This window comes from Notechis scutatus, chromosome 10 (assembly GCF_049901735.1).
Source record: "Notechis scutatus isolate UNSWTSFEM ecotype Mainland chromosome 10, rNotScu1.2, whole genome shotgun sequence".
Taxonomy (NCBI): domain Eukaryota; kingdom Metazoa; phylum Chordata; class Lepidosauria; order Squamata; family Elapidae; genus Notechis; species Notechis scutatus.
The window spans coordinates 6,338,522-6,354,649 of NC_142018.1; the positions used below are offsets into that span (position 1 = coordinate 6,338,522).

Here is a 16,128-nt window from a genome sequence, read left to right on the forward strand (position 1 = left end):
ATGCACGTTGGTGCGCTTATGCACGCCCTCTACAGACCTCTTAGGAAAGGGGTGAGGTCAATAGTAGACAGTCTAAGGTTAAAGTTTTTGGGGTTTGAGGAAGAAACCACAGAGTCAGGTCGAGTATTCCAGACATTGACCACTCTATTGCTGAAGTCGTATTTCCTGCAATCAAGTTTGGTGTGTTAACCTTGAGTTTGTATCTATTGTGTGCTCTTGTATTGTTATGGTTGAAGCTGAAGTATTCATTGACAGGTAGGACATTGCAATGTATGATTTTATATACCATACTTAGATCAGACCGAAGAAGGCGTAATTCAAGGTTTTCTAGTGTTTCAAGTCTGGTGGCATAAGGCATGTTTGTTTTCAGCTCAAATAAACCTTGGATAAAGATATAAGTAAAATCTTTAGTTTTGCCACTTAATATGGTCCTATTTCAGATTTTAGTAAGAAATAATTTATATATCTTTGTGTATTTCTGGTTTCTAGTATGTTGCTTTCTTATAATTGATCGAAGTTATTTATATAGCTGATCTGATACATGTGTGAAATAGTCCATGACAGCCTAACAAACCGTGTCTGCTGTCTGCTAAAATCGTGGGCAAATGGCTCAAAATGAATTCTTGGGTAGAAACCCGGCAAAACTACTGGCTTTTGGTTATTACTAGGGTAGAATATTATAGAATCACAGGACTAGAAGGGACATTGGAGGTCTTCTAGTCCTGGGGGAGTGGAAAAACATTTCAGAAAAAGACAGTTGAAATCCTCTGCTAACCTGATGCAAAAGGACTCCCATCCGTGAATCACCACCATGACTCGAAGGAAACACTTCTGAATTTTGAAACTGCCTCGACGCAACATTTTCCAAATAAACATGAATGCTCCAGAACAGGATGGGAAAGCAAGAAAGTTACTAACTTCCTAACAGTCAGACTAAGTTACTAATTTTTACATAAAACTTTTTCTTAGCCTAGATACAAATACTGCTCGTTTCCCCATCCTTGCTGTGGACTGAATTTGTTTAGAAGACCTGAGTTCTCTTGGAAGCGATGTAAGTAGAGTGTCGGTTTTTTGTCTGATTGAAGCCTGTCTTTATTCATCTATTAATTACCTGTATAACTCAGCAGTCTTGCCTTTGCAGAATATATAAATGTAATGTATTGTGCTTTCTAATTTGGGGAAATAATGAAGAAAGTTGGGTGTTTTAAAATAGGATTTGAGACTGTGTCTGGGAACTGCTTCTTACCAATCCAAATGAGTGGGAAGGGAAGCTGATTTGGAATTGATGCTGTGAATCACTGTGTTCTTCCATGTTTTGCTTTTTCAGAACCTCTTAAGCGCTTCATTCTTAGATAATACTTTATGTTATGTGTTATGTCAAGCACTGATTGTAATATTAACATTTTCTGTGTATGTTCTTTGTGTGGAATCCTTCTGGAATGTTAAAGTGAAAAAAATTATCAAAATAGCATTTAAGGAGCTACTGTAGGAGAACGGCAGGCAGATTCTGGGGCCAGAGTCAAGAGAGGAATCATCCTGGAGTCCTTACGTTCCCACAAACATCTAAATCTAAACCCTCTTGAATTCCATTAACTCTTATCTAGCGCCAATTTAGGGCTGACCTTTAGTTGACTAGATTTTTGTGTAAAGGCATGACCAATAACTGGAACTCATCAGCATAACTGGAACTCAGCATGTGATCCATCTCTCACCTGACAAATACTACTCTATATTAACCGGAATGAGGAATCATGACATTTCGTTCCAGTAGCTGGGATTTAAATCTCATGCCTTTGTTTTCATGAAGGCCAATCACTCAAGTCCCCTTGGAAGCTTACAGGTGTTCATGGTTAATGCAGTGATTTGGGGACTGTAAGTAAATATATAAATCTGCTGTTGTACCAAAAATAACCAGTTAGAGTAAGTAAACAACCACAATACTCAGCAGAAGTCTAAGACGAGCCATATTCCATTATTGGGATGGGGAGAATCCAGTCTGCAACCTGTAAGTATTTTAAGATGGAATTGGTTGCCTAGACTTTAAGACAGTGCTTGAAGGCTACAACATCTTTCTTGAGCTTCATTACAGTTTTGCCCTGGAACTGACTCTCTGTCATATATGCCCTCCAGATGTTTTGCCTTGCCCTTGGGAATTATGAAAATTGCAGCCCAAAACCTCTGGAGAGCATTAGATTGAAGCAATAGTTGACAAATAGTTTATTTCCCTTTCTCCCCGCTGTCCATTTGATCGTCCAGTTTTGGGAAAAGTTCTAGAAAGTATGTCCTTTTTTCAGAGGCTTTCCTCTTCTGAATATTGGCAACATGAAATACACTAATCATTGGCAGAGGGCTGAAAATAGATCTTATTGAAATTATAAATATTGAAATTTATTTCAGTGCTCCTAATCCAACCCTTGTCTTTGTGCTGAAGGTTTTCTCTTCCGGCCTTTTTATTAACTTTAATCTTTTAGTTTGAGCTGGCTTGAACATTTACTTGGAAGGTGCAATTTAAAAAAAATCTGCTGAAGTTAACTTTCTAAAGAATGTATGTAATAATTAACAGATTTCTTAAGTTTGCAACACATCATTTCCCTTACAATAACAAAAATCCTGCAAATAAACAGTTCAATAAACAACAAAGAGAAATGATTGTCAGAATCATAAACAGCCTTATTAAATGTTATTTATTAAATGTTGTTAGCCTTTTCACATTTTGGGGGTGGGAGGAAATCCATGGACTTTTGACCATAATGAAGTAATGGTCATATTGCTAAATTGGATTAAAAGCATAACATTTTAAGAGCAAAATGTTTACCTAATTCTCCTAAATATTTAGAGTGGGGCAAAGATCCATTGAACAGATCTGCTTCCTCCCGATGCAGTGATTTAAATTCCATGACGCTGTTTACAAATGTCAGAGTGTCCGGGGCCCAGCTGCATGTTGAAATGAAGCCAATCAAAGACTGAAGCTAACAAATTATTGCTGCTTTTCTAATGCTTTCTGATTAGCCATGATCTTCAAATAATTTGCTGCTGCTATTGCTGATTGTTGCTGATCGTTTCTAACCCTTTAGTGATTCTTCTAAACTTCAGCCGCCTAAAGTCTCCGTTTCTGCTTTTGCCTGCTGCTGCTGCTGCTGTTTCCTCCTTGAGAAAAAAAAAAAACTTAAGAAACTTGGATTCCCCAAAAGGACAGGTGGCAGATCTAAAAGAAAAAGAAAGCTGTTCACTATGAATCTTAAACAAAGACTGTGGATCTTTGTGTGGTTCCCCTTGTATTTTTTGATAAATGTGTACAGTGCCCTTGTATTCATACCCTGGTATTTTCTTACAAATGTTAAGAAGAAAAAAGCTATGGCGAAGCGCTTAAAAGCTAAGCCGATCTCCGACAGCCCTGGAAGTCCCTATCGGTCTGTTTCGCATATGGAATCATTAGCCAATATAGACTTTCCTGGAGTGGACACACTGGACAAGTTGTTTGACCTTGCTGTGACCAAGTTTGGGAAGAAAGACTGTCTTGGAACAAGAGAGGTCCTGAGCGAAGAGAACGAAATGCAGCCAAATGGAAAAGTATTTAAAAAGGTAAATGACTTTTTTTTTTGTAAAAAGTTTTTTTATTTTTTGACAACATAAACAAACATAAACAAACACAAAACAACAAATAAAACCTTTCAGCTGTACAGTGTGTCAGTTGATACATATTTCTTGTGCACAATATCTATCGTCTTCCCTCTTAAATTTAAATTTATATTCATATCATATTAATCAACTTTCCATATCATGTTATGTTATCATTACGTCCTCATTAGACTTTAGTTGCAAGTTCACAAAAAAGGTAAAGGAGTTTTAAGCAGGTGTACATCATCTTCCCCAAAAGATTTTCAGGAGGCGTGAAGATATAATTGTCTTGATTTTCAACAGGACAAGAGGAAAAAAGCTAGAATTAGTTTTGAAAGAGAGGTACGACCACAATTGAGCCCATAATTTCTTTGCTAAGTGACATGGTTGCTACGTTTGGCCCCATTTTATGACCTTTCTTGCCACAGTTGTTAAAAAAAAAATCACTGCAGTTTTTAAGTTAGCAACACGGTGGTTAAGTGAATCTGGTTTTCCTACTGAATCTGCTTGCCAGAAGGTTGCAAAAAGGGGGGGAAATCACATGACCCTGGGACAGTGGTCAGCAACCGGTGGACCAGGGACCACGGGTGGTCAGCGAGAAAATTTTGGTGGTCCACAGAGAAAAGCCCCCCCCCCCAAAAGCAATTAATCCAGGATGCGCGGGAACATAAGGCTGCGCCACCCACATGGTCCGCCCACCCGTTGGCCCCCACCCTTCGGCCAAGCACAAACCTTACCTTGAGTAGAGCCACGCGAGCTGGAACTGGAAGGTAAGAGCAACGGCGGGGGAGGGAAATCTGCCTGGGGGTGGCTTGCTGACGGTGGGAAAGTCGGTCCCATATTCCAGTGCTGCAGTAGTCACAGAACTACTGCATCCCAGAGCAGCTCCTCCAGTCCATGACAGGCTGGTGCACCAGGGTGGAGGAGCAGCTGCTCCAGGATGACCAAAGGGCCACTCCTGTGACTATTGCAGCTCTGGAATACGGGACCGACTTTCCCATCAATGTCAGCAAGCTACCGCCAGTCAAAATTCATTAGTGGTCCGTAGGATTTAAAATTATGAGTTTGGTGGCCCCCAAAGTCAAAAAGTTGGCGACCCCTGCCCTGAGACACTGCAACCATCATAAATATTGATTCATATTGACTCATGGCCAAGTGTCTGAATTTTCATTACGTGGCCAGGGGGATGCTACAACAGTCATAAGCATGAAAAACAGTCACAAGTCACTTTTTTCAGTGCCACTGTAACTTCATACAGTCACTAAATGAAAGGTTATAAGTTGAGGACTACTAGTATTATTTCTTAGTTGTCCCATTTCCTTTTGAACTCTCTTCTGTTTGTTCTACTGTGGCCATCATGAAAGTATGGATTTTGGATGGCCCTTTCATTGTTACTTTGCTGTGCTGATACAGGTGCAATCCCACGTTCAAGAGTAGTTGTCCTCTAGATTGGAAATGGGCCCTTACATGATAGAAGAGTTTGAAGTGTTTCAGAGGGGGTTCCTTTTATTGAACCAAGTGAGTGGAACAGAAGAGGAAAATTTAGAGCGGCTTGGACCGTTTCTAAAATAATAATCAAAACTGATCCAGTATAAATGGATTTATATCAGCAGTGGCTGAACCGTTTTGTTTTTTTTAAAGTCTTTCTTGTTTTGATCCTCTTGCTTTAACGCTATCTGATCAAATGTTTAATCTTGACCAGTTAATCCTAGGAAACTATAGGTGGTTGAACTATGAAGAGACCAACCAGAAGGCGAAGCACTTTGGGAGTGGGTTAGTGGCGCTTGGATTGCAGCCCAAGAGCACCGTGGCCGTATTCTGCGAGACTCGAGCCGAATGGTTTATTGCCGCCCAGTCTTGCTTCCGGTACAACTTCCCTCGTGAGTATCCGTGCTCCATTTCACCTCCATAAATAAGGGCCATAGTGACGATTCTCTTCAGCGTGTCACCACTCCTGAAAGACGTTTGCCTTCAGTGTCACATCGTCACCAGCACAAACGGGTGAGATTCTACCGGTTCGGACTGGTTCAAGTGAGCCGGATGTTAAAGTTACAACTGGTATTTCAACCGACCGGCTGGCCCTGCCCCCCCTCCCAGCCCCTCCCCTCCCAGGAGCCTCCACGCGGCCTATTTTCGATGGAGGTAAGTGCAGGGTCTGCACGGAGGCTCTGGGAAGGGGGAAAACGGGCCTTCCAGAAATCTGGTAATGGGCCTGTTTGCAGCTTCCGGAGGGCCTCCAGAGTCCGAGGGCGGCTGTTTTCGCCGTTCCAGAGGTCCAGGGGAAGCCTCTGGACCCTTGGGAGGGCAAAAAAATGGTCCTCCCGGAAGTACCAGACGTTTGGAAGTACCAAACAGGCCTATTTATGGCTTCCGGTGGACCTCCAGAGCCCGGGGGAGGCTGTTTTCACCCTCCTTCCACAGGCCCAGGGGAAGCCTCCAGACCCTTGGGAGGGCAAAAACAGCCTCCCCTGGGCTCTGGAGGCCCACCGGAAGCCATAAACAGGAAGCTCCGGTAGGCCACTCCCACCCAGCAAACCCCCCGGGCAGCAAACTGGTTGCTGGGATTTTCGAATCCCACCCGAGCACAAAGATAGCTTAAAAAACTGGTGCCTGTGTTGAATTAATGGTGACATTTATACATATGGTTCAAATACATACAACATGAAATAATAAAATGATCTGTTTTAAGACCAGATAATTTATTAGGGGGTCAAGTCTTCATACTTTTACACCTACAACAGACTATTTATATACTTCTTAAAAATTTGAGCATTTCATGTACCTTCTACCGGCGCTTCTCACATTGTTCATCTTATAAAATTGTTGGTAGAAAGGGAGTCCTTGACATAATTTATGTTGCTAAGTGAGACAGTTGTTAAGGGAGTTTTGCCCCATTTTGTGATCTTTCTTGCCAAAGTTGTTAATTGAATCACTGCAGTTGTTAAGTTAGTGACATGGTTGTTAAGTGAAACTGGCTTCCCAATTGACTTTACTTGTCAGAAGGTCGCAAAAGGGGATCATATGATCACAGGACACAGCAACCATCATAAATACATGCCAACTGCCAAGCCATCCAAATTTTGATCACAGGACCATGGGGGATGCTGCAGCAGTCATAAGTGTGAAAAACGGTCATAAGCCTTTTTTTTTCAGTGCTGTTGTAACGTAAAACAAACGAACTGTTGTATGTTGAGGTCTACTTGTACACAAAACATAAAATTAACATGGAATATTTACTGCTTCAGCTGAATTAGTTATTGATCTACTTACTAACTTCTTGCTTTTTAAATAGTTGTTACCCTATATGCAACCCTTGGAGAAGAGGCAGTAACCTATGGATTAAATGAATGTGAAGCATCCTTTCTAATCACTAGCTTAGATCTTTTGGAAGGCAAACTGAAGGTAAATCTTTCTGTAAGCATGATAGTAAAATTAAATATTAGATCAAAATAAAATTAGATCAAAGCTGAGTTACTAAAAGATACTGGGAATAATGGGGGCCTAACATAATTTAATCTGTAAGGAAAGCTTACATTTTATTTTATTTTTTAATAATATTTGTATTATGTATAGTACATCATACATTATATTATTTTGATATAATGGTATATTGCGGTACTCTGTTGACTAAAGAAGATTAACATTCTAAAGTTTATTAGGCTGAATTTCTGAGTATACTATAAAACTGTAGTCAGTGGTAATTTGCAATGAGACTGTAAAATGTGTGTGGTCATAACCTTAACAATTACTTGAAAGTTGTCAGAAATTAATCATCGCAGACAAATAACTTGCCCAGCAGCTATAATTTCTGTACTAAACTTTGAAAGCAGCCATTTTAGTTTACATGAAACTTCTCTGCCTTGGAAATGCCATAAGCCGTATAAATAAGATTTCCTCATATTTCGATGGTTTATGAACAGTCAAAAGTAGAAGAATATATTCTTAAAACATTATTACAACAACAAATTTTCACAACCGTGAGAAGCAAACGCAGACATATGCCGTGCATTGCAAACTTCTGCTTGGTTTCCCACAGTCATTTCTCAACTATGTTTGTTCCCTAGAATGTACTGTCAAAAATTCCCTGCCTTAAATACATCATTTATGTGGACAATAAGACTATCAATAAATCGGAGTATCCTAAAGGGCTGGAGATTCATAACATGCAAGCAGTAGAAGAACTTGGGGCCAAACCAGAAAACTGTAAGTAGACCATCTTTGAGTAGTAGACCTTTCCAATCATCGTGTTATGTGGTTTTTTTTCTATATTACCAGCAGCATTCTAGACCAGGGGTCCCCAACCACCGGTCCACGGACCGGTACCGGTCCGCTGAACAAGTCTTACCGGGCCGCTGGTTGCTGGCGCCGCCATCTTTTTTGATAAAAAGTGCTTCCGGTGAGCTTTTCCGGTAGAAAGCTCACCGGAAGCACTTTTTCATCAAAAAGGTGCGGCGCCAGCGCTTCGTGTGAGCTTTTCCGGGTAGAAAGCCATTTCTACCCGGAAAAGCTCACCGAAGGCTGGCGCCGCCATCTTTTTGATGAAAAAGTGCTTCGGTGAGGTCACCGGAAGCACTTTTTCATCAAAAAGATGGCGGCGCCCAGTTGATGCCGGTACCGGGCCGCAGCGCCCAGCTGATGCCGGTACCGGGCCGCGGCATAAAAAAGGTTGGGGATCACTGTTCTAGACCATTTCAATAATTTCATCTTTAACTCTGCATAAGAAATATACAGGTAGTCCTCGATTTAATGACCATAATCGAGCCCATTGAGTTCTGCCCCCATTTTACAACCTTTTTTTGCCACTGCAGTTAAGTTAGTAACATGGTTGATAATTGAATCTAGTTTCCCCATTGTCTTTGCTTGTCAGAGGGCTACAGAAGGGATCACAGGATCCTAAGACACTGCAAACCGTCATAAATATGAGTCAGTTGCCAAGTGTCTGAATTTTGATCCCATGACCATGGAGATGCTGCAGTGGTCATATGTTTGAAAAACAGTCATAAGACACTTTTTTCAGTGCCGTTGTTACTTCAAACAGTCATTAAATGAACTATTGTAAGTAGAGGACTACCTACACTCCTTTTCCCTCCTGTTTGTTCTTGCTTAACAATGCAGGTAGTCCTTGATTTACAACCACAATTGAGCCTAAAATTTCTGTTGTTAAGTAAGACATTTGTTAAGTGAGTTCTGCCCCCATTTTACAACCTTTTTTTGCTACAGTTCTTAAGTGAATCCCTGCAGTTGATTAGTTAGTAACCTGGTCTTTAAGTGAATTGACTTTATATATACTTCTTAAAAATTTGAATATTTCATGTGCCTTCTACCGGCGCTTCTCGCATTGTTCATCTTATAAAATTGTTGGTAGAAAGGGAGTTCCTTGACATAATTTCTGTTGCTAAGTGAGACAGTTGTTAAGGGAGTTTTGCCCCATTTTACGATCTTTCTTGCCAAAGTTGTTAATTGAATCGCTGCAGTTGTTAAGTTAGGGACATGGTTGTTAAGTGAAACTGGCTTCCCAATTGACTTTACTTGTCAGAAGGGGATCGCACGACCTTGGGACGTAGCCACAGTCATAAATATGGAGCAGTTGCCAGGTGCCTGGATTTTGGTCACATGACCATGGAGATGCTTCAAAGGTTGTAACTCTGAAAAACGGTCATGTCGCTTTTTTTCCAGTGCCGTTGTAATTTTGAACGGTCACTAAATGAACTGTTGTAAGTTGAGGACTACCTGTAGTCTGCTTCCCTAGAAATTTGTTCTGAATTTGAAAGGGAGCTGACACAGTCACAGGGCTCGGTCCTCTAGAACAGGGGTCTCCAACCTTGGCAACTTTAAGACTTGTGGACTTCAACTCCCAGAGTTCCTCAGCCAGCAAAGCTGGCTGAGGAACTCTGGGAGTTGTAGTCCACAAGTCTTAAAGTTGCCAAGGTTGGAGACCCCTGCTCTAGAACAACAAGGGGAGGATGAATAGCTGTGGCTTTTGAAATCCCACCTCAAACCTCTGCAGAGAAAACAGAGTCTAGCGTGGCTACTGGTGAGCAAGAGAGAGATTTTATCAAGCAGCCTGAATTGTGCACAAGGCTGTGTGCCCTGAGGGTTTGTATAATCATTTGTGTTTTGAGACTTTCTGGAATTAAAGGGTTCTTACAAAGGTGTGATACAATCATGAGCTGGTGCTTCTCACTTTCCAGCACTAGAAGTAAAAATACAGTTTAAAAAAAAATAACCCTTGGCCTTCCCCATTCAAGGTTTTTCATAGGTGAGAAACTTAATGGAAGAATGAATTTTTCTCCACCAAACTCTCATCACAGTTGCACACAAGCCACAATGATGCCACAATGTCACTTGGCCTAACTGTGTCCTGATCACACGACCATTTCTTCAGTGCCTCAAAGACCTAAGCCCACACCTTCCTTTCTCAACAGCGATCAGATTTTTTTCCCACCATTTTCAACATTTTACTGTCATGTAGGCCACAAGGCTTAGCCCTGCTTGGTTTGCAAGTCTGTTTGCACTTATACTTAGCTGTTTTTTTTTTTTCCACAGTATAAAAACTTTTTATTAGTTTTAGACTCAGTTTTATTTTCTTCTCAGAATTGTAATCTAACTGTTTTGCCTTCTTACCTTTGCCTAGTAAGCATCCCTCCCTGCCGCCCTGTCCCTACAGACATGGCCCTTGTAATGTATACCAGTGGCTCCACAGGGAGGCCAAAAGGGGTCATGATGGTCCATAAAAACTTGATAGCTGGAATGACTGGACAGTGTGAGCGAATACCTGGCCTGGGGTAAGCAGTTAAATATATGCATTTGTTTCTAATTCAGTTTTTTCCACAAAGAGGGCAGATGGGCTGAGAATAGAGAGGAACCAGCAGGTGTCTGTGGAGATTCTCAATCATCCAAGTCATTTGATGACTAATCATCCAAGTCATAGTTTTTTTTTTCCTTTGGAAACTTATTGCTTCTCATCGAAGAAGCTTTTAGAAGTTAGAACTAGAAGTTAAAACTGAAGAAGCTTCTGGATGAGAAGCAAAACATTTTCAAAGAAAAAAAAACCCCAAGGAATTTTGGTTGCCTTTTGGAAAAAGCACTTTGGGGATAGCAGGTGAGAGAGTCCAACAGATAGAAACCCAGGACCTTCCATTCCCTGGTGGATCTTCCCATATGTGTGCTGCCTTCTCCAGCTATGAGTGTTTGTATTCTGTAAACAGAATGAAAGATGCAGAGATTGAACTAGCCAAACTTTTATCATCCTTCCTTGATGCTTGGCAGTAACAGCAATTTATGTTAAGAGATTAAATTGGGTGGATATTGCCATGTTCCCAGGAACCTGTTGGACCCATAATAATGCCAGCAACCCTTCCCTTCCCATTGGTTTGGTGTGATCATGTCACAAACATTGGTGTCTCATGCAAGATCTTAAAGTATCAATTGTCAAAGCTTCTGTCATTTTTAATTTGGGGGAAATGGGCTTGGATTGTGGTTAGGACACAATAACAGCTGGTACTAGGAGGATTATATATTACTGGATTAAGGTTTTGTGATCATAATTGCAATAGCCTTAGCCTCGGTGGCGCAGTGGTTAGAGTGCAGTACTGCAAGCTACTTCTGCTGCAGCCAGCTGCCTGCAATTTGGCAGATCGAATCTCACCAGGCTCAAGGTTGGCTTCACCTTCCACCTTTCCAGGGTGGGTAAAATGAGGACTCAGAATTGCTGGGGGCAAGAGGCTGACTCTGTAAACCGCTTAGAGGAGGCTCTAAAGCACTATAAAGCGGTGTATAAGTCTAAGTGCTATTGCTACCGAGGGCTCTTTGAGCTTGCTTGTTTTCTTGAAGATGTTTCATTACCCAAACTAGGTCACATTATCGGTGCTGAAGATGCTACTTAGTTTGGGTAATGAAATGTCTTCAAGGAAACAACTCAACTCAGAGAGCACCAAGGAGCCCTCATTTCAACCCTGAGCTACAAATCTTCTTCTTTATTGGAGCCTTGGTGTTGACCTGTGTTACCATCTAGCTCTTCCTTCCCTGTATACACACCACTATTATATTCTGCCCAGCCCATGCAAAACCTTGATGGTGCTCATCAGTGCTGTGAAGAATGCTATTCAGCATGTTCAGTACCTAATCAATGACCTGTACCTTAAACATTGGTCTTTAAACTTAAACAGATTAGTCATCAAGATTAGAAATAAATATATCTATCTCAAAGAGATAATGTGGTTCCCTTGCTTTGGAGACATAGCTTCTTCTTAGTAATTGGCTTCCCAAGGAGAGTTTTTTCCACTACTTGAGCAATAAAAGCAATAAGGTTAATCTTTATATAGGGGTAAAGATAAGTCTTCCTGTGTTTTTGCTGCTGCAAGTGAAGCAGAAATACGCAGTTACACTGCTCAAGGAGTGGGACAAACTCTTCAGAGCTGTACTCTGCTTTTATTGTTTGATTCAAGCAAGCCCACTATGGTCTTTCAAGCTTTACTAGGCCCATTATCTATCCAAAAGTCAAGCAGAGAAAGCAGTGATGCTCTTGACTGCTAGAACTTGGAGGTTGGAGCGAATTAGTACGTCTGTCTTTGTACACAACTTATTTCTGGATTGTCTAGTAACTTCAACTCTTTGAGCATTGTACAGAATTGTTTAAAATATAATCTATAGAAGCTTCAAAGCTCAATACAAAATAAAATGAACATTAGGGATGATAATCATAATATAGGTAGTTGTCAACTACCTATATATGACCACGATTGAGCCTAAACTTTCTATCAGAAGATCACAGAAGGTGATCACATGACCCCAGGACTCTGCAATTGTGACTTAGTTGCCAAATATCTGAATTTTGATCATGTGACCATGGGGATGGTGGAATGGGTGTGTGAAACACAGTCCTAAGTCACTTTTTTCAGTGCCGTTGTAACTTTGAATGGTCACTGAACAAATGGTTGTAAGACAAGGACTGCCTGAATAGTAAAGTATAGCAGTAGAATAGTGTGGGATTTTAACATATCATAATATCAAAGGATTTCAAGTATCTGGGAGACAGAAAGACTGCAGGATAATTACTAAGCATACTTCTCCCAAGAGGCCATGGCTCCAGGCCTGACCTATTTTGGCTTGAATTACCTAAATTGTGTGTAGAAGATAACATTTCTGTTGCCCTAGTACAGAGGTCTCCAAACTTAGCAACTTTAAGACTTGTGGACTTCAACTCCCAGAATTCTCCAGCCAGCAAAGCTAGAGAATTCTGGGAGTTGAAGTCCACACAAGTCTTAAAGTTGCCAAGTTTGGAGACTTCTGCCCTAGTAACTAGAAATGACAGGCATAAGGTCTGTTAAAGCAGGCTTCTCCAGTCTGATGGTTCTCTGGCTAGATGAACATCAACTCCCAGAATTCTCTATGCAGCACGAGCAAGTTGAGATCCTTACCTCTGGAGGCCAACCAATTTAGCTGAAGTTGCATTTTAACTCAGTCAATCCAAGTTGATGTTTTATCAACCTGAATATACATTAGACCAGGGTTTCCAACCTTGGCAATTTTAAGACTTGTGGACTTCAACACCCAAAATTCCTCAACCTCAAACAGGCTGGCTGAGGAATTCTGGAAGTTGAAGTCCACAAAACATAAAGTTGCTAAGGTTGGAGACCTTATTAGATTATAAGGATTTGGTGGACAAAAACTCCAAACCATGTTCTGTGTTTATTTAGACCAAGATAACTTGACTGCCATATTGAAACAATTTACTGTACATTTTTTTCCCATAGACCCAACGACACATATATTGGCTACTTGCCTTTGGCTCATGTATTAGAACTAACAGCAGAAATTTCCTGTATTACTTATGGCTGCAGGATTGGATATTCCTCACCACTCACCCTGTCAGACCAGGTAAGCCAATGGATGGAAACTGCTTTGTAAATTGTTTAGGAGGAAAAGTGTTCAATTAATGTCAAACATTGGATAGAAATTCATTTGTTTATTTGCTGATCAAATTTTTATGCCACCCACCTCCCCTACAAGATGCCTCTGGGCAGCTTAAAAGTTGTAAAATAAGTAAAAGGTTATTAAAATATTAAACTGCACAGATTAATATATTATTGTATAACTTTAGAGCGAGAAGTAGTCTTAAACTTGCCACTACAATAATCTGAACCAAAGTGACGTGCACAGATAAGGGCATCGTAAAACTGTTATTCCTGGAACATTTCTAATTTTCTTGGTTGCAAGTTTTCCGTTTTCTCAGCAGCTTTAGAATCTGATCAGCTCTTTGATCCTCAAGTAGTGAAATACGATGAAATGCTCTACCTTTCATTCCTTCGGCTTATTTTTTCAATTCACAAAATTTAATAGCCCTAAACACCTTTCCATAGTTTAATTCTTCTGTGAAAGTAATTGAAATTAAAACTGGGCTCTCATTCCCCCCTTCATTCTTTCAGTCCAGCAAAATTAAAAAGGGAAGCAAAGGAGACTGCACTGTTCTGAAGCCCACTTTGATGGCAGCTGTGCCAGTAAGTATCAGTAAGGATGAGATACTTGTGAAACTTCGTGTATTCCATGCTGAAACTTTATTAGAAATGGCTTAAATGTTAAATTTTAAACTTTAAAAAGTACAGTAACTTATTTTTCCCAATAGGTTCATATAGATCACCCATCTTAGACCCACAAGTTAAAAAAAAACCCCTATATCCTGGGTCTTTTAATACCTAATTTCAAATTTTTATTAGTTTCTTAAAATATAATATAGCATATATTATTATATAAAAGTAAAAAAGTAGAGTGTTTATGCTGCTACCTTATTCTCCTGTACCCAAAGGAGTCGGAAGTCAACCCTTTTTCCTTCCCTTTTCCCTCCCTTGCCATTAGTTTCTTTTGTATTTTATATATTTTGAGAAACTAATAAAATTTTGAAATTAGGGCTCTTATAAAACCAATTGCAGGTGTGCATATATCTACAGCTTTGCTTGCTTGAAACAGCTGTCATTGCTCATGTTTCATAATACACATTTTGAAAATCTGTCTTCCTTTCTGTCTACCTTCCCTTGTCAAACCCTGTTAAGCACATCCAAAATAAAATGCAACTGGCTGCAAAAATTGTAATTTATTTTGTGTGTGTGTGTGTGTGTGTGTGTCAGAGAGAGAGAGAGAGCGATCTACGCTCAATATTTCCATTGCTTTCCGCTGAATGCCTACGCAAATAACCCCCAGCTAAAATTGACCACCAATAGATTAGCCGGATTACATATTAAGGGATATACAACTAAGGAAATAGTTAGCTGTTTAAAATAAATGAATTGCTCCTTCCTGTTATCCTTATTCACAGGTCTGGGCTGGTATAAACCAGTTCAGGAATAAAATGTTTCTTAGCTGTTTCCTTTAAACTGTTTGTAGGAAATCATGGATCGAATTTATAAGAACGTTATGAGTAAAGTTCAGGAGATGAACTATTTCCAGAAAACTTTGTTCAAGATAGGATATGACTATAAATTGGAACAAATAAAAAGAGGCTATGATGCACCTCTCTGTAACTTGTAAGTAGAGTTAATGTATTTTAATATTTGTTGCAGATATAATTGGGGATTACATTTGAGTAAAAAAACCACCGGTTCAACCAGATTGGACAGGCTCTTTGTCTAAATCTCAACCTTCCCTTCAGGTGTACATTCATTCATCATGGAAATCAGTGGTTCTTAAGTGTAGGTTATTGCACCTTTTAAAATTGTTGCAGCGAGACCATTTATCTTCGGGGGCTTTCTAAGGTAACCTTTGCCAGAATGTTAATATATTGAGTACCAATTCCCAGAATTCATAGCCATTCACATGGGGATTCTGAAAGTTGCAGTCCAGATTATTTGGAGGGCCCTGGGTTTATCTTTGAGTCTTGCCATACAGCTAATCCTTGGGTGCATGTAGAATATTTTGTCCTATAAAAATTTCCTGAACTTCCAGGGAACCTCCGGTGAATATGTTGAAATCTCCCTGACTTGTACATAATTGGATTTGAACCAGACTTCTCTGATGTGAAAGACAGCCCTATCTGTCATTTTTGGGGCCAATGATTTCAATGAGTCTGTAGCAACTTCAACTGAACCTAGAACCCGCACCCTGAAAACCAGGTTCTTGTTCACTTCTGAACAGAGCAGAAAGCCGATCAGATCTGTAACATTGGGCTGAATCCACAGCAGGTGGATTAATGGGTGTATCTGGGAGGGGGCCAAGGAGAGTCATGTATCTGCTGTTTATAAATCCTCTTAGTGTGTCCTTTCATTATGTCATTGTGGGATTCTTTTCCTTTAAGACTGCTGTTTAAAAAGGTGAAGGCCCTGTTGGGAGGGAACGTACGTATGATGCTTTCCGGAGGGGCTCCCCTCTCCTCTCAAACCCAGAGATTCATGAACATCTGCTTCTGCTGCCCTGTTGGCCAAGGCTACGGCCTGACGGAAACCTGTGGAGCGGGCACCATTACTGAAGGTAAGGATCTGTGGTTAGCTTCTGTCATGGTGAAGGTGTTTCGTGTGGAGC

General features: G+C 40.4%; 1 protein-coding gene across 3 annotated transcripts in view; it reads left to right on the plus strand.

Moving 5' to 3' along the window:
* The window catches only part of ACSL4 (acyl-CoA synthetase long chain family member 4), a 40,514-nt gene that overhangs the window by 16,619 nt on the left and 7,767 nt on the right, over positions 1-16,128 (plus strand). The window contains exons 2-11 of one of the 3 annotated variants that reach the window (XM_087972026.1): positions 970-1,051; positions 3,343-3,582; positions 5,321-5,498; positions 6,911-7,020; positions 7,683-7,821; positions 10,253-10,403; positions 13,374-13,497; positions 14,046-14,117; positions 14,998-15,137; positions 15,905-16,077. In XM_087972026.1, the coding sequence (XP_087828152.1) occupies positions 3,355-3,582; positions 5,321-5,498; positions 6,911-7,020; positions 7,683-7,821; positions 10,253-10,403; positions 13,374-13,497; positions 14,046-14,117; positions 14,998-15,137; positions 15,905-16,077 (1,315 nt within the window). In that variant the 5' untranslated portion in view covers positions 970-1,051; positions 3,343-3,354. Of the gene's footprint in view, positions 1-968; positions 1,052-3,074; positions 3,583-5,320; positions 5,499-6,910; positions 7,021-7,682; positions 7,822-10,252; positions 10,404-13,373; positions 13,498-14,045; positions 14,118-14,997; positions 15,138-15,904; positions 16,078-16,128 lie in introns of all 3 variants that reach the window. The other 2 variants (XM_026674626.2, XM_026674627.2) reach the window with 2 other exon arrangements.